This window comes from Hoplias malabaricus, chromosome 10 (assembly GCF_029633855.1).
Source record: "Hoplias malabaricus isolate fHopMal1 chromosome 10, fHopMal1.hap1, whole genome shotgun sequence".
NCBI classification, from domain to species: Eukaryota; Metazoa; Chordata; class Actinopteri; order Characiformes; family Erythrinidae; genus Hoplias; species Hoplias malabaricus.
The window spans coordinates 34,110,080-34,122,244 of record NC_089809.1 but is presented as its reverse complement, the minus strand read 5'-3'; the positions used below and the strand labels follow the sequence as shown (position 1 = coordinate 34,122,244).

General features: G+C 40.4%; 1 protein-coding gene across 1 annotated transcript in view; it reads right to left on the bottom strand.

The window, feature by feature from the left end:
- Nucleotides 1-12,165, bottom strand: part of sspo (SCO-spondin) — a 98,677-nt gene that overhangs the window by 61,663 nt on the left and 24,849 nt on the right. Inside the window, exons 21-35 of the mRNA XM_066682558.1 lie at nucleotides 11,762-12,014; nucleotides 8,174-8,357; nucleotides 7,919-8,013; nucleotides 7,231-7,487; nucleotides 6,722-6,856; nucleotides 6,373-6,575; nucleotides 6,046-6,173; nucleotides 5,010-5,119; nucleotides 4,437-4,586; nucleotides 4,076-4,169; nucleotides 3,379-3,788; nucleotides 2,882-3,118; nucleotides 1,949-2,179; nucleotides 495-617; nucleotides 154-254 (exon numbers count right to left, since the gene is read on the bottom strand). Of these exons, the coding sequence (XP_066538655.1) occupies nucleotides 154-254; nucleotides 495-617; nucleotides 1,949-2,179; nucleotides 2,882-3,118; nucleotides 3,379-3,788; nucleotides 4,076-4,169; nucleotides 4,437-4,586; nucleotides 5,010-5,119; nucleotides 6,046-6,173; nucleotides 6,373-6,575; nucleotides 6,722-6,856; nucleotides 7,231-7,487; nucleotides 7,919-8,013; nucleotides 8,174-8,357; nucleotides 11,762-12,014 (2,711 nt within the window). The remainder of the gene's footprint in view (nucleotides 1-153; nucleotides 255-494; nucleotides 618-1,948; nucleotides 2,180-2,881; nucleotides 3,119-3,378; nucleotides 3,789-4,075; nucleotides 4,170-4,436; nucleotides 4,587-5,009; nucleotides 5,120-6,045; nucleotides 6,174-6,372; nucleotides 6,576-6,721; nucleotides 6,857-7,230; nucleotides 7,488-7,918; nucleotides 8,014-8,173; nucleotides 8,358-11,761; nucleotides 12,015-12,165) is intronic.

Genomic DNA, 12,165 nt, shown 5'->3' with positions numbered 1-12,165 from the left:
TTACATTTTGATATAATGGGAATGCAATGTTTATATTACAACAGTGTGAAAAAAACTGTTGTAAGGATATGTTGCAACAGTCGTTGCATTAAACTCTCTATACATAGTAGACATAGCTCTTGTTAGGTGTATATCACGTGTTTTGAGTCTTACTGATTTGAAATGGACACAGGAGCCGTCCCTGCAGGTGAACTCCGGACAGGTGTTTGTTGTGTTCTTGCCACCAGGTGGAGCTGGAGTTGTACCTGGCTTTTCTGTATGGAGAACAAGAGGCATGCTGGGTATGTGATCTGACATAATCCCATGTCATAATAATGCTTGTGAAGAAGGAGTGGTAATTCGTCATGCACTTGCTGCTTCACTCTGTAAAAAATGCCTACAGATCTCTGAAACCATTCTTTTAAGCTCTGTCAATTTAGCACTAATATAAGGATTAGGTCTTAAAATTCAGTGCAGAAAATCTGAAATTTTAATCTGATGTTGTGAGTTCTCACCACACAGCAGTTCATCTTCTCCTTTTGGGCAGTCAGCAAGGCCATTACACACACGAGATATGTTCACACAAGTTCTGTTATCACACGAGAAGCTGCCGGGACAAGGTGGGATCCGTGTGGAACCTGCAGAAGAAAGTTTTCCACAGAGAAGAATGATTTAACACTAGGAATGTTGTAATATATTAAAAAAAACATTGTGTGCACACAGAGATAAGTGGATGTCACTTACTCACTGCCGCAATATATGTGTAAGAGCAAATTTGGACTCACAATTTAGTATTATTTTGTGCAAAATACAGAGACCACCATTCAATTGTCCAATATAAGCAGATCTATGTGATGTATATATCCTTTATTTTTGTCAATAATTTGTAACTAGATTGACCAGAGAAGGATATTTCCTCAGCTCTGAGAGTTTAAAATGTTTATTCTTTACTGAAATTCTGTGAAGCTGCTTGTTGTAGTTGTAAAAAGCACTATACAAATAAATTACACAATATATTCATTTTGGAATAGCACATGGAAATGAATTTTATTAACAAAGTTAGTGGGTGGCGTAGCAGGTAGTGTCACACAGCTCCAGGGACCTGGAGGTTGTGGGTTCGATTCCCGCTCCGGGTGACTGTCTGTGAGAAGTTGGTGTGTTCTCCCCGTGTCCGCGTGGGTTTCCTCCGGGTGCTCCGGTTTCCTCCCACAGTCCAAAAACACATGTTGGTAGGTGGATTGGCTAATCAAAAAAGTGTCCGTAGGTGAAAATGTGTGTGTTGCCCTGTGAAGGACTGGGTGTATTCCCGCCTTGCGCCCAATGATTCCAGGTAGGCTCTGGACCCACCACGACCCTGAACTGGATAAGCGCTTACAGATAATGAATGAATGAATAACAAAGTTAGTTATTTAGTTACTAAGTTACTTAGTTGAATTTATTTAGGAGTGTTCACACTTGCTCTGGAGTAAGGCATTTAACCCCTAACTGCTCCCCTGGCACCATGGATAGGGCTGCCCACAGCTCTGCGCATGTGTGCTCACTGCCCTCTAGAATTCATTAGTGTGTGTGTGTGTGTGTGTGTGTGTGTGTTTGTGTGTGTGTGAATGTGTGTTTCACTGCACGTACTGGGTTAAATGCGGAGACCAAATTCCTCTGTGTGAAGGAACAGTGGCCAATAACTGACTCGGATTCTAATCGCAAACACATTCAACATTATAACAGCCCTGGCTTTGAAAATGTTCTACTTTCTTATCTATTTCCTTTTCTTAACAATGGTTTGACAGCTACATATACATATATAAAAGTACTTCTGTAGCCCAGCATCTTATTTGTGACTAATGCATGTCTGCTTATGTGCCAAATTATGTGCTAACGCAATGCTAGGAATTCCTTAGGATCAAAAAAGTATTATCTTGTCTCATCTATAGAAAATAAATCAGAAATCACCATGCACATGTAAACATCTTACCGCAGCTGTCCACGCTCTCATCTGAAGCATCTCTGCATTGTGGTGTACCATCACATAGATGTGTGTGTTGAACACACTGGTCTCCACTCAGACAAAGGACTTGGTCAGGTCCACAAGTACGATCACACTGCTGCTCATCAGTCCCATCCAGACAGTCCGTCTCTCCGTCACAGCGCCAGCCAAGTGGCACACACTGACCATTTACACAGCCAAACTCATACTGACCACAACCTAAAACGAGAAGAATTTCATGTTTACTAGAACCTGAAAGTGGCCAATACTGTGGAATAAAGTGTTAAAGTAAATCTTAATTCGTATTGTTTACTAGATTTAGTGAAGTAGAGTTTTTGAATAAACTGAAACACTGAATAAAAATAATTTAAAATAGAATGACATTTTAAATGTGAAAATGTTTTGTGTTTTAACATTGGGATATTATGTTTCTGGTCATTGTGGATTTCCAGGTGCTTAGGTTTCCTTCCATGGTCCAAAGACACATGTTGGTAGTTGGATTGGCTACTCAAAAGGGTCCATAAATGTGAGAGTATGTCGCCCTGTGAAGAATTGGCACCCCATGCAGGGTGTGTTCCTGCCTTGCACCCAGTGGTTCCAGGCAGGCTCCGGACCCACCGTGACAGTAATAGATAATTAATGAATATTTTGTTTCTGCACCTACACCTTTAAAACACAAATAATTTCCTTCATACTGACTACAGTCGGAAACACATTAGAGTAAGATTTAAATCCTCCATTTCAACACTGTCAACTACTGCTAAGTGATATTAATATTAATGTAGCCTGGAAAACTACATTTCATATTGCATTCGAATACAGTACAAGCTTAGTACACATTAATAAAAATCTCAAATAATGCTGTACACAGCCATAAAAAATCTGCCTTGTTAAACCCCTACTGAGCAGATACACTAATACCTTTGACAGGACAGATGACTTCATCTATCCCAGATGGACAGTCCTTATGGCCGTCACACACACTCTTGGCAGGTACACATTGATCTCCAGGGCACTGGAACTCTCCAGGAGCACAGACACACCCTCGCTCATCACTGAAGTCACTGCAGTCATCATGACCATCACAGCGATGGAGGTAGAGAATACAGCGGCCAGTTGAGCAGCGGAACTCTTCTTCACCACACACCACTCCACAGTCTGATCCAGAGAAATCAGGTTAATGACTGCACATCAGTTAACCACATCAAACCAAACATCTCTACACTTTGATGATCTCTTTAACCTGTGTACGTCTTTGTTCAGCACAGTCAAATCTATCAGTACCTGGACCTGGATCATCCTGTATGTTTTCAGCACAAGGCTGCATTTAATTAAATTTTATTCACTCTGACAGTTTCTGAGGTGATCATCTATCTCTGACTCTCATAGAAGAATGTTTTAAATAAAGGATGACTGACCTTTTTCATCTGAGTCATCAGCAAACCCACAGTCCAGTCTTCCATCACACATTTTAGCAGCAGACAGGCAGCGTCCATTAGCGCACTGGAACTCACCAGCTGCACACTGTGGTACCACTGTGACCGGGGCACAGAACTCCTCATCTGAATGGTCAGCACAGTCAGGGTGGCCATTACAGTGGAGCTCTACTGATAAACAAGCACCTCCCGAGCAGCGAAACTGCCCAGGGGGGCAAGTAGAAGGGCAGAACTCGTCGGAGCCGTCCCCACAGTCATCCTCATTATCACACAGCCAGAGAGAGGGGATACAGCGCAGAGAGCTACCTGTGCACTGAAACTCAGATTCAAGACATGGAGCAGAAGGGGCACACGCTGACCCAGAGCAATGCCACGTTCCATTAGAACAGGAGCTGAAACACAGGACACGGGCTTATACACACTCTGTGTGATTTACATATTATAGCAATAGAATATTATCTGAAACTTATTACCACTGATATCACTGACCCCCATTTCCAGAAAAGTTGGGACACAATTTAAAGTGTAATAAAACAAGAATCTGTGATTTGACTTCACATGAATCTGTATTTAACAGATGAATGCACATATGTTTCCAGCAATGGTGTGGCATCAGGCTGGCATATCCACATGTAAATATAATCAAATATAAGCATCATTAAAAAACGTCTAGACTGACCAGTTCTGGCACTGCTGAGTTACAGCTGCTCCAGGAGGAAACAGGGATCCTTCCCATTCACAGGGACACTCAGCTGGAGAGATACAGCTTTCACCTGTAATAGAAAAAAAACAATGTATGAGGATTTCAGAGGTCTAAGTAGTAAGTACATGAACCATAACTGCAACATTTGGGTTTTGTTAAGACAAATGTTAAACTAAGCATTTTACATTTACATACAGTTTAATTTTACATGGCGAGGCAAACATAATGGGGCAGATATATTTCATCAACTAATTATAATTATTTAATTATGAACACTAATAGTAAATTCTGGACATATTGCATGAATTCGGACCAGCCTTAGCCTAAAAACACTGACCATTTTGAACAGTGCCTGGAGGGCAAAAGCAGCCCTCCAAACAGGAAAGAGAGTTGCAGTGAGAGTAGACACTGGACATGCTCCCAGGACAAACAGCAGGGCAAGCGGGACCACAGGCTTCATACACAAAACCATCCTCACACTGCAGAGCTACAAAGAGAGACAGAGGTTATTTATCTTATAAATCTTACATATGTTCAGCAGTTAGAGTTCTCCTCCAGTGTTGAGTTGTGTAAAAATAACGCATTTGTGGCAGTTCAAAAAGAAGCGGTGGTTGGGTTTACTTTTTCAAAGGTAGAGTGTGCTACCCTTAACTTTCTTAACTAAATAGCATCATGTGACTGACAGAGTCCTAGCTAAGAGACGGTACAGGCAATGACTAAATTGGCCACTGATCTTTGTGATGGTACCCTGCTGGTCAAAGGTTTTGAGGCCATTTCATTGCAGTAAAATTTATACAATGATTAAAATATTACACCATTCCTCAGCAATATAGTTACAACTCATCTGTTGGAGGCTGTAAAATTATATGCGCTCAAAATGTTCAAGAGAGCTGAAAAGAATCAGGCTTACGGCAGAGCTCCTGAGACCTCCAGCGGATATAGACCCCTCTGCGGTTGCATTCCTCAGCATAGGCTGCAATGGCTGTGCAAATACATTCACAGTCGCCTCCCGAATCACAGCTTGAGTAACAGACACAGAGAGTAAACTTTACTGAGTTGCTGTACTTGACTCAGTGACCTACAGAGGATCCTAATAACCCACCATTTAAGGCTAAAGGTTGAATATAAATGAGCGTTCTTTTCTCTGTTACAGACCTGCCCTTTCCATTCATCCCAGTTCTTTCATGAACCTCTTGTGCTTTTTCTCTTCGCACATGACTTGGCATTTAGCCCAAGTAAGTGTAGAGGAACTCCAGAACTTGGACTGAATGGCAATTTTCTAAGCAAAGTTCAGTTGAGGACAGAAGGACGAGATGTACTGAGTGTTAGTATCAGTGATAAAAACAATGCATTCTGTGAATGAAGGTGTAGGAAACAGAAGATAATTATAGAGTGTGGCCAATTACATTCTGCTTGATTTACTAGTGTTTGTATCAGTTGTGCATGGAATATTCTTTGCCTTTAAAAAATGAAAACACGAATATTAGTAGTGCTGTCTCTAAAGGGAGATGCCTGAATAGCAGAAAAAACACTCTCACAAATACAAGGGCTAGGTGTAACTTGTCTCTAAAAAGTTAATCCCAAAACACCCTCTGTTGTGTATTTAAGATATTTTTTCTACTAAGTTTATGGTACCATTTCCATTCGTGCTGAAAAAATATCAAACACAAAACAGAAATTTTTGAATTGTTCTGAAGATTCTACTAATTAATTGTACTGTTTATAAACACAAAACAATTAATACAGCATTAGTAATGTGTATTAAATTTAGACACATTAATACAGAGCTCATACAACACCAAATTCCACACTATGCCTTTTTATGTATATACACCTGCTCCTGAGATTATTCAAACTCCCTCTGTCTGTGTAATACAGTAAGTGACCCAATGCAGAAATAGACCTCCTGCTCTATAATGAAAGACACTATTACCAAGATCTCTTACCCGCAGGCATCAAAGACACACCAGTCATAGAACTGCTGGTAAGGCACTTCAGCATGACACAGGGAAAACAGCTCTTGTGTGATCACGGCGCACTTTTTCTTCGCCCAGGTAACTCTATGAGGGTTGATCTACGCAAATGAAAAATCAGAGATAATACAGGCCTAGATTTCATGATGATAAAATAACACTGAAGAAGCGTTTCAATCAAAATCATATGTATACAAATGTATAGGAGGATAATGGTCTTATAGAGTTCCTATTAAGCTTTAAGGGGTTAAGCTGGAAATGGTTAAGAAATAAAATACTAAGAAAGTAAAAGTAACTCACAGCACAGGGGTCACGCAAGTCCTGCTCACTGACATCGGGACATGAAGGACTGACCTTCCAGGAATTTCCAAACAGCTCAGGTGTAGACTCCATTATGCCCTGCCTCGTGGTAAAGTCATTCTCTGTGTCTCCATCAAAGTTTCCACATAAACCCCCAACCTGGGTTCGCAAGTGTGGTTCTAGCCGCACATACACACGCATGCCTTTCCACCACACAGAACAAAAAACAAGCCATGTTTATCTCTCTTTTTCACACATATCACAAGTAATTTGCCAGTATGTACCTATACTGAGAATGAAAAGAACAGACAATCAAGCAATCCCCATCATCAGTATTTATTGGAAGTACCTCCATCCCAGAGAAGAGTGACTCCAAGGCGGGATGAAAGAGACACAAACAAGCCGATTCTCTCCAGCACTAAACCACTGCCTGAGTAAGACTTAGGAAGAGTCACTGGCATGCCATTCACTGTCACTGCTTTGCCTGAAGAAAGAACACCAATATTTTCATACAGTACTACCTTCATTCAGGGGTCTTAGGGTAAAGAGTTGAAGGGTTTTTTGCAAATTTAACCAAGGATTTCATACAAAAATCATCAACTTACTGTAGTTAAATACCAAGGTTAATCCAAAATTGAACCAAACCATGAACATTTTGTGCTGATACCAATTTTTAACTAAATATTTCCTACTTAAGATAAAGATTTGTGAAGTTTATCCTTTTTTACTGTGTTCTGTGTTTACGTTTCTCAGCCTCAGTAGCGGTTAAACAGGTTTTAATAACTGCGCTGACCCTATGTTTAACACTTGTTTCTGACATTTTGTACATAGAAAAACTGAATATTTTTTAAAGCTGACCTCTCAGCAGGTGAATAGCGGTGTTGCCGACAGTGAGTGTGACGGATTTGGTGCAGGTGACTCCAGTGCTGCCACAGGGAACATTCTCAGCGCTGACCATGAACAGACCACTCATCTCCTGGGCCAGTACGTACTCACAGTCCCCCAGGAAAGAGAAGCAGCGGCCATCAAATGTCACATAGTGAGGGTCACCCGTGGCCACACAGGTACCAGCACATAACAGCTGAGTGCAGTGCCAGTGACGCTGCTTACAAACACTGTACAACACAGAGATGAGGACAAGGTCAGGCAGTAACTTGCAAAGTGTATGAATGCTGTCATTAAAAAACCTACTGGGTTTAAGTATTATTTGTATGTTTGTAAAGTGTGCATCATTATAAAAGCCTAGCTGCCCTTTAAATATTGCCAAAAGTTCATGATGAATGAATCAGTAGAAAATGTCCGTAGTTGTTTAAAAACATCTAGCTGTAGTAACAGATAACAGTAGAATATTTTGGCACTAATATGTCTTATTACCAGAAAGACAAGCAAAATGATAAAAAATGACGTGAAGTTTTATCCTGTAGTGTAAAAGAAACACATCTCTGTTGAAAAGAGGGGTTTCTTGTTTTTCTTTACTAATCTGACTTTCTGTCCCTGAACTGTCTCTAATCTAATCAAGCCAGTCGGGTGTGTACTGCATGCTCACCATGTGTTGCAGTCTTTAGAGATGGTATCATTGGTGAAGAAAAGTCTGCCATTGTGGTGGCAAGGACACTCATCAGGAGACACACACTGATCCCCCTGCACAGAATCAGCAAAAAAGACTTGTGCATGAGATCAAGAAGCAGGATAACATCAGGGAAAGCTATTACTGTGTGTATCCTATTGCTGTCATTATGTCTCGGTGGATATAAAACACATGACCATAGTGCAATGGAGGAAAAATAAAGGAGATACTCACCAAAAGCACAGTTCCCTCTGGACAGACGCATCCATAAATAGGTTCAGTGCAAGCAGGCTCAGTACTATCCAGACTGGAGCAGGTCCTTAGACATGAACGAGGGGAGAAGACCAGAGAGCCTGGACACTCCCTGACTTTAGGACACGGATCATCAGTACAGTTCCACACACCATGTCCACACACACTTTAGAGAAAAAAGGAGAATGAGTCTGAACAAGCAACTTTAAGTGGCCAAGCTTCTTTAAAATGTCACTGGGGGACCATTGGTCTGCTTTTCTTTCCACAGGCCCAGCCCCATGTACTCAGAGAAACTCAGGGAATGTATCACACACTGCAGAACCTGAATGATTAGTCTCAAGAAGCAACCATCACTTGGTCAAAGGCGATATATGTAGCAAGTTTGTTCTACTGGTTGAGCAGAACATTTCATAATGTTGAGCAAAAGCAGGTTGAATACCACCTCTGGCAAGTTGATGGTTGTCTTTTCAGACTGTGAGTTCAGGGCTCACATGGAGTGAGGTGCACCCTTCACTTAAGGCCTCCCTGTTCTTACAGTTTGGATATAAGCCTTTAAAGTTTTTTTTTTTTTTTTTGGGAGTTCCAAGGATTCGAGGGGGATGGTTCAGTGGTAACACAAACAGACTAGTGGTACCCCTGTGTAACAGCATATAAAATAACAACTTGTGTAACATAAATAAATACATGTAGAGAATATTGTAAATATTCAGACAGGACACATTTGGAGTCTGAGAACTGCATTTCTAAAAATCTAAAGTTCCTAATGAGTAAAAGATTACTCGCACCAGTTAAAACTATGCAAATGGACCAAGCACACTTAGGTTTTTCAGTTGTATTTGGGATAACAAGATTAAAATTCTATGTTTGGCCAAACACTTATTACTGGATTTGGGTCAAAAAATTGAAATACGTTGGTGTTATTTTCTGTAAATGTACTAAGCCTAGCCTTGGGATGAATTACATGAAGTTCACTACTAATTTCTAGTATTCTATATTCCGTTATAAAATGTTCATGGATCATTTAAAAGTGCAATAGTGTTATTTTATGATGAGGTTAATCACACTTCACAACCTTAAATGGCCTACTCCATTATAGTACACAAATGCAAACCTTTACCTGTTTTAACAGTCTAACCATGGTGTCTTATGTTGTCATGAGGAAAAAGAAATGCAATGAAATCAACCTATCCCGATGATGCAATACAGCGGGTCATAGAATGACTTCATCAGAGCTCTTCTACCTCTGCAACTCACAGCAGGAAACACTATACTGCACTGTTCTGTGCTGCAGTTGGAAGAACACACAACAAATACCCAAAAAACAGCACCATTGTGTTTTCTTGAAAGTACAGTGGGCAGTGATAGAGGAGGGGGCTGTCCTACCCACCCAGAGAGCAAGGCAAATTGTGTTTTCTATGACTATTGGCTTCCCCGACGGCTGAGGCATCACCTGGGTTAAAGCCTGCATTCTCCTGAGGACAAAGCCAACATTACATTTATTTTGAAATGTCACATACCCACTCATTTTAAAGCAACACTAAGTAATATTTGGAATTTTTTTACTAGGCTCCCCCTACAGAAGAGTGCAATTCACTTATATATGTAGGAAAAGCTCCACGTGAGGGTCCCACAGTGCTTCAAATCAATAGTACTGTGTGTTCTTATTTTCATTCTATTATAAAGTTAATTGGAAATGACCAATTTTTTACAATATATTGTAACAATTGTATTTGTACTTTTCATTGTTTAAGACAAGGGATGGTAAGAAAATAATAATTTCTGACAGAATCACAAACAGTCTTATGCCACTTATTAACAAGATATTGATTTGCTGAAAAATCCTTTGGTCCCTAAACTAATTAACCGCCAACGAAATACAGAGACAAAGGCAAAAGGCAAGCACCAGATGAGGTTTTAACAAAGTTCACTAAAGCCTTTTAATCATTAGCCAGACACGATCTGTAAAAACGTCCAACTAATTACACAAGGGTTAGTGCACATCTGCATGTGCAAAACCAATGACACGACGAATAACCACAGAACAGCTGGAACCTTGCCCACTTACTGGACGTGTCATTGGATGTGTATTTGCTGTAGCATTCATCCAACTATCAATGAATGACTCAATTAAACAGTTGGGCAAGAAACTCAGGTTTGAAGAATCTCACCTCTTCACATAAAATACTGTGCTAGTATTACACAAACAAGATGAAAGATCGTTTTATGCTGAATCGCCGAGTCTGTTATCAAGGACGGGTAATAAAAAGTCACCTTTAGATGCCATGACAATCATAAAAGCGGCATAAAAGGTTTAAAGCACAGAAACTACTTTCGTCTAATAGTTTCAAAGGTGCTATCTCCCTGCAGTGTATCTGGTAAGATACACTCTAACTGATATTAGGCTCTTGGCTGAACCCCAAACAACATGCACCTTAACTGTGCAATTATTGTGTAGCAATGTGGATATGAGGCAATGTGCCCAGTACAGCATGTACTGCACCAGTAATGGGTCATCTGAACTTACTGTGTGTGTGTGTGGGGGGGGGGGTTGCAGTGTACATACCACGAGTCGACAGAAAGCTTGCTGCTTGATCAATTAACATTCCGTTATTAATCTTATATTAATTCTATTCTGTAGTAAATGTGATTCTACTACGTAAGGAGGCCAGGTTTCACCACTGAAAATATAGCAACTTAATAAGCCATAATATTGATTACATTTTTATAATTATTACACACTCCAAATGAGATCCTAAACCTTCTAATTAGTATGAGGCAGTATGCTATTATTATGCAACAGATTAATACAATACATTATTAAAATGTTATTAATATCTTTTATTACATGTCGATTTATAAGCCAAAAAGCCATTAGATTAAATCCACCTCCTTATTTCTACACTCCACTGACCATATAGGTGCACTCTGTGGTTCTGTAATAAGAGGCTGTAGATCAAGTGCATACTTTTTAGTCCCATGTTATTAGATACAAGTGGATTGGTTAGGGCTGCTGGAGATTTAAAATTCTGTGCTCACTCACCATACACTCCTAGCTTGTTCATCTGTCTTGTGTATATATGTTTATATACTCAGACACATCTGCTCATCTGTTGCTACAAGATACTTCTCACTGGATATTTTTGGTTGGTGAACTATTCTCAGTCGAGCCATGATTTTGTGTTATCCAAAAGCTCCAGCAGCACTGCTGTGTCTGATCCACTTGTAACAGAACAATACACACTAACACACCACACAACAGTGTCACTGCTGCACCAAAATACCTGCTCTATGGTGGTCCAGTTGGGGTCCTGACCCGATGCAGAGTAGGATGAAAGCTTGCTAAAAAGTATGCAGAGCAGCAGATGGACTAATAGCAGGATCTAAAAAGTGCACCAGTATAGCAAATTAAGCTGATAAAGTGTAGAAAACAAGGATGTAGCTTAAATGTAATGGAAGATCTTTGCATATTTTCCAAATGTCAGAAAGTGTCAGGCTTTCATAATTATGCCAGGTATGGAGTGCAAATAAATTGTGCGTCCATATGCAGGCCCTTATCTTCATGTCTCATACCAGTTATTGCAGCTGATCTGTAGAGAGCTTCCAGGTGGATAGACAATCCCACCATGCACACATGGGCACATGCTGACTGGAACACACTGGCCTTGGTCATCCTGCACCAGGCCTGCTGGGCATTGACAGCCCGAGACACATGTCCTGCTACCTTTGTCCTCCTCGCAGCTCCAGCTTTGCTGTAGGTCCGCACATGAGCTTCCACACACTCTGCCACACTCATGATACACCTGCCCTCCTGAACACTGTACCGCTGCAGAGAGACAGCACCCAAACAGACATATAAAATACCATTCTCTTGTATCTAGTTAGTAGTTTTTGTTCTCTGCACAGTGTATGTAAGTACTGAACACAAAACCCGGAACACGATATCACTTATAATATATTTCAATATATTACTTAAA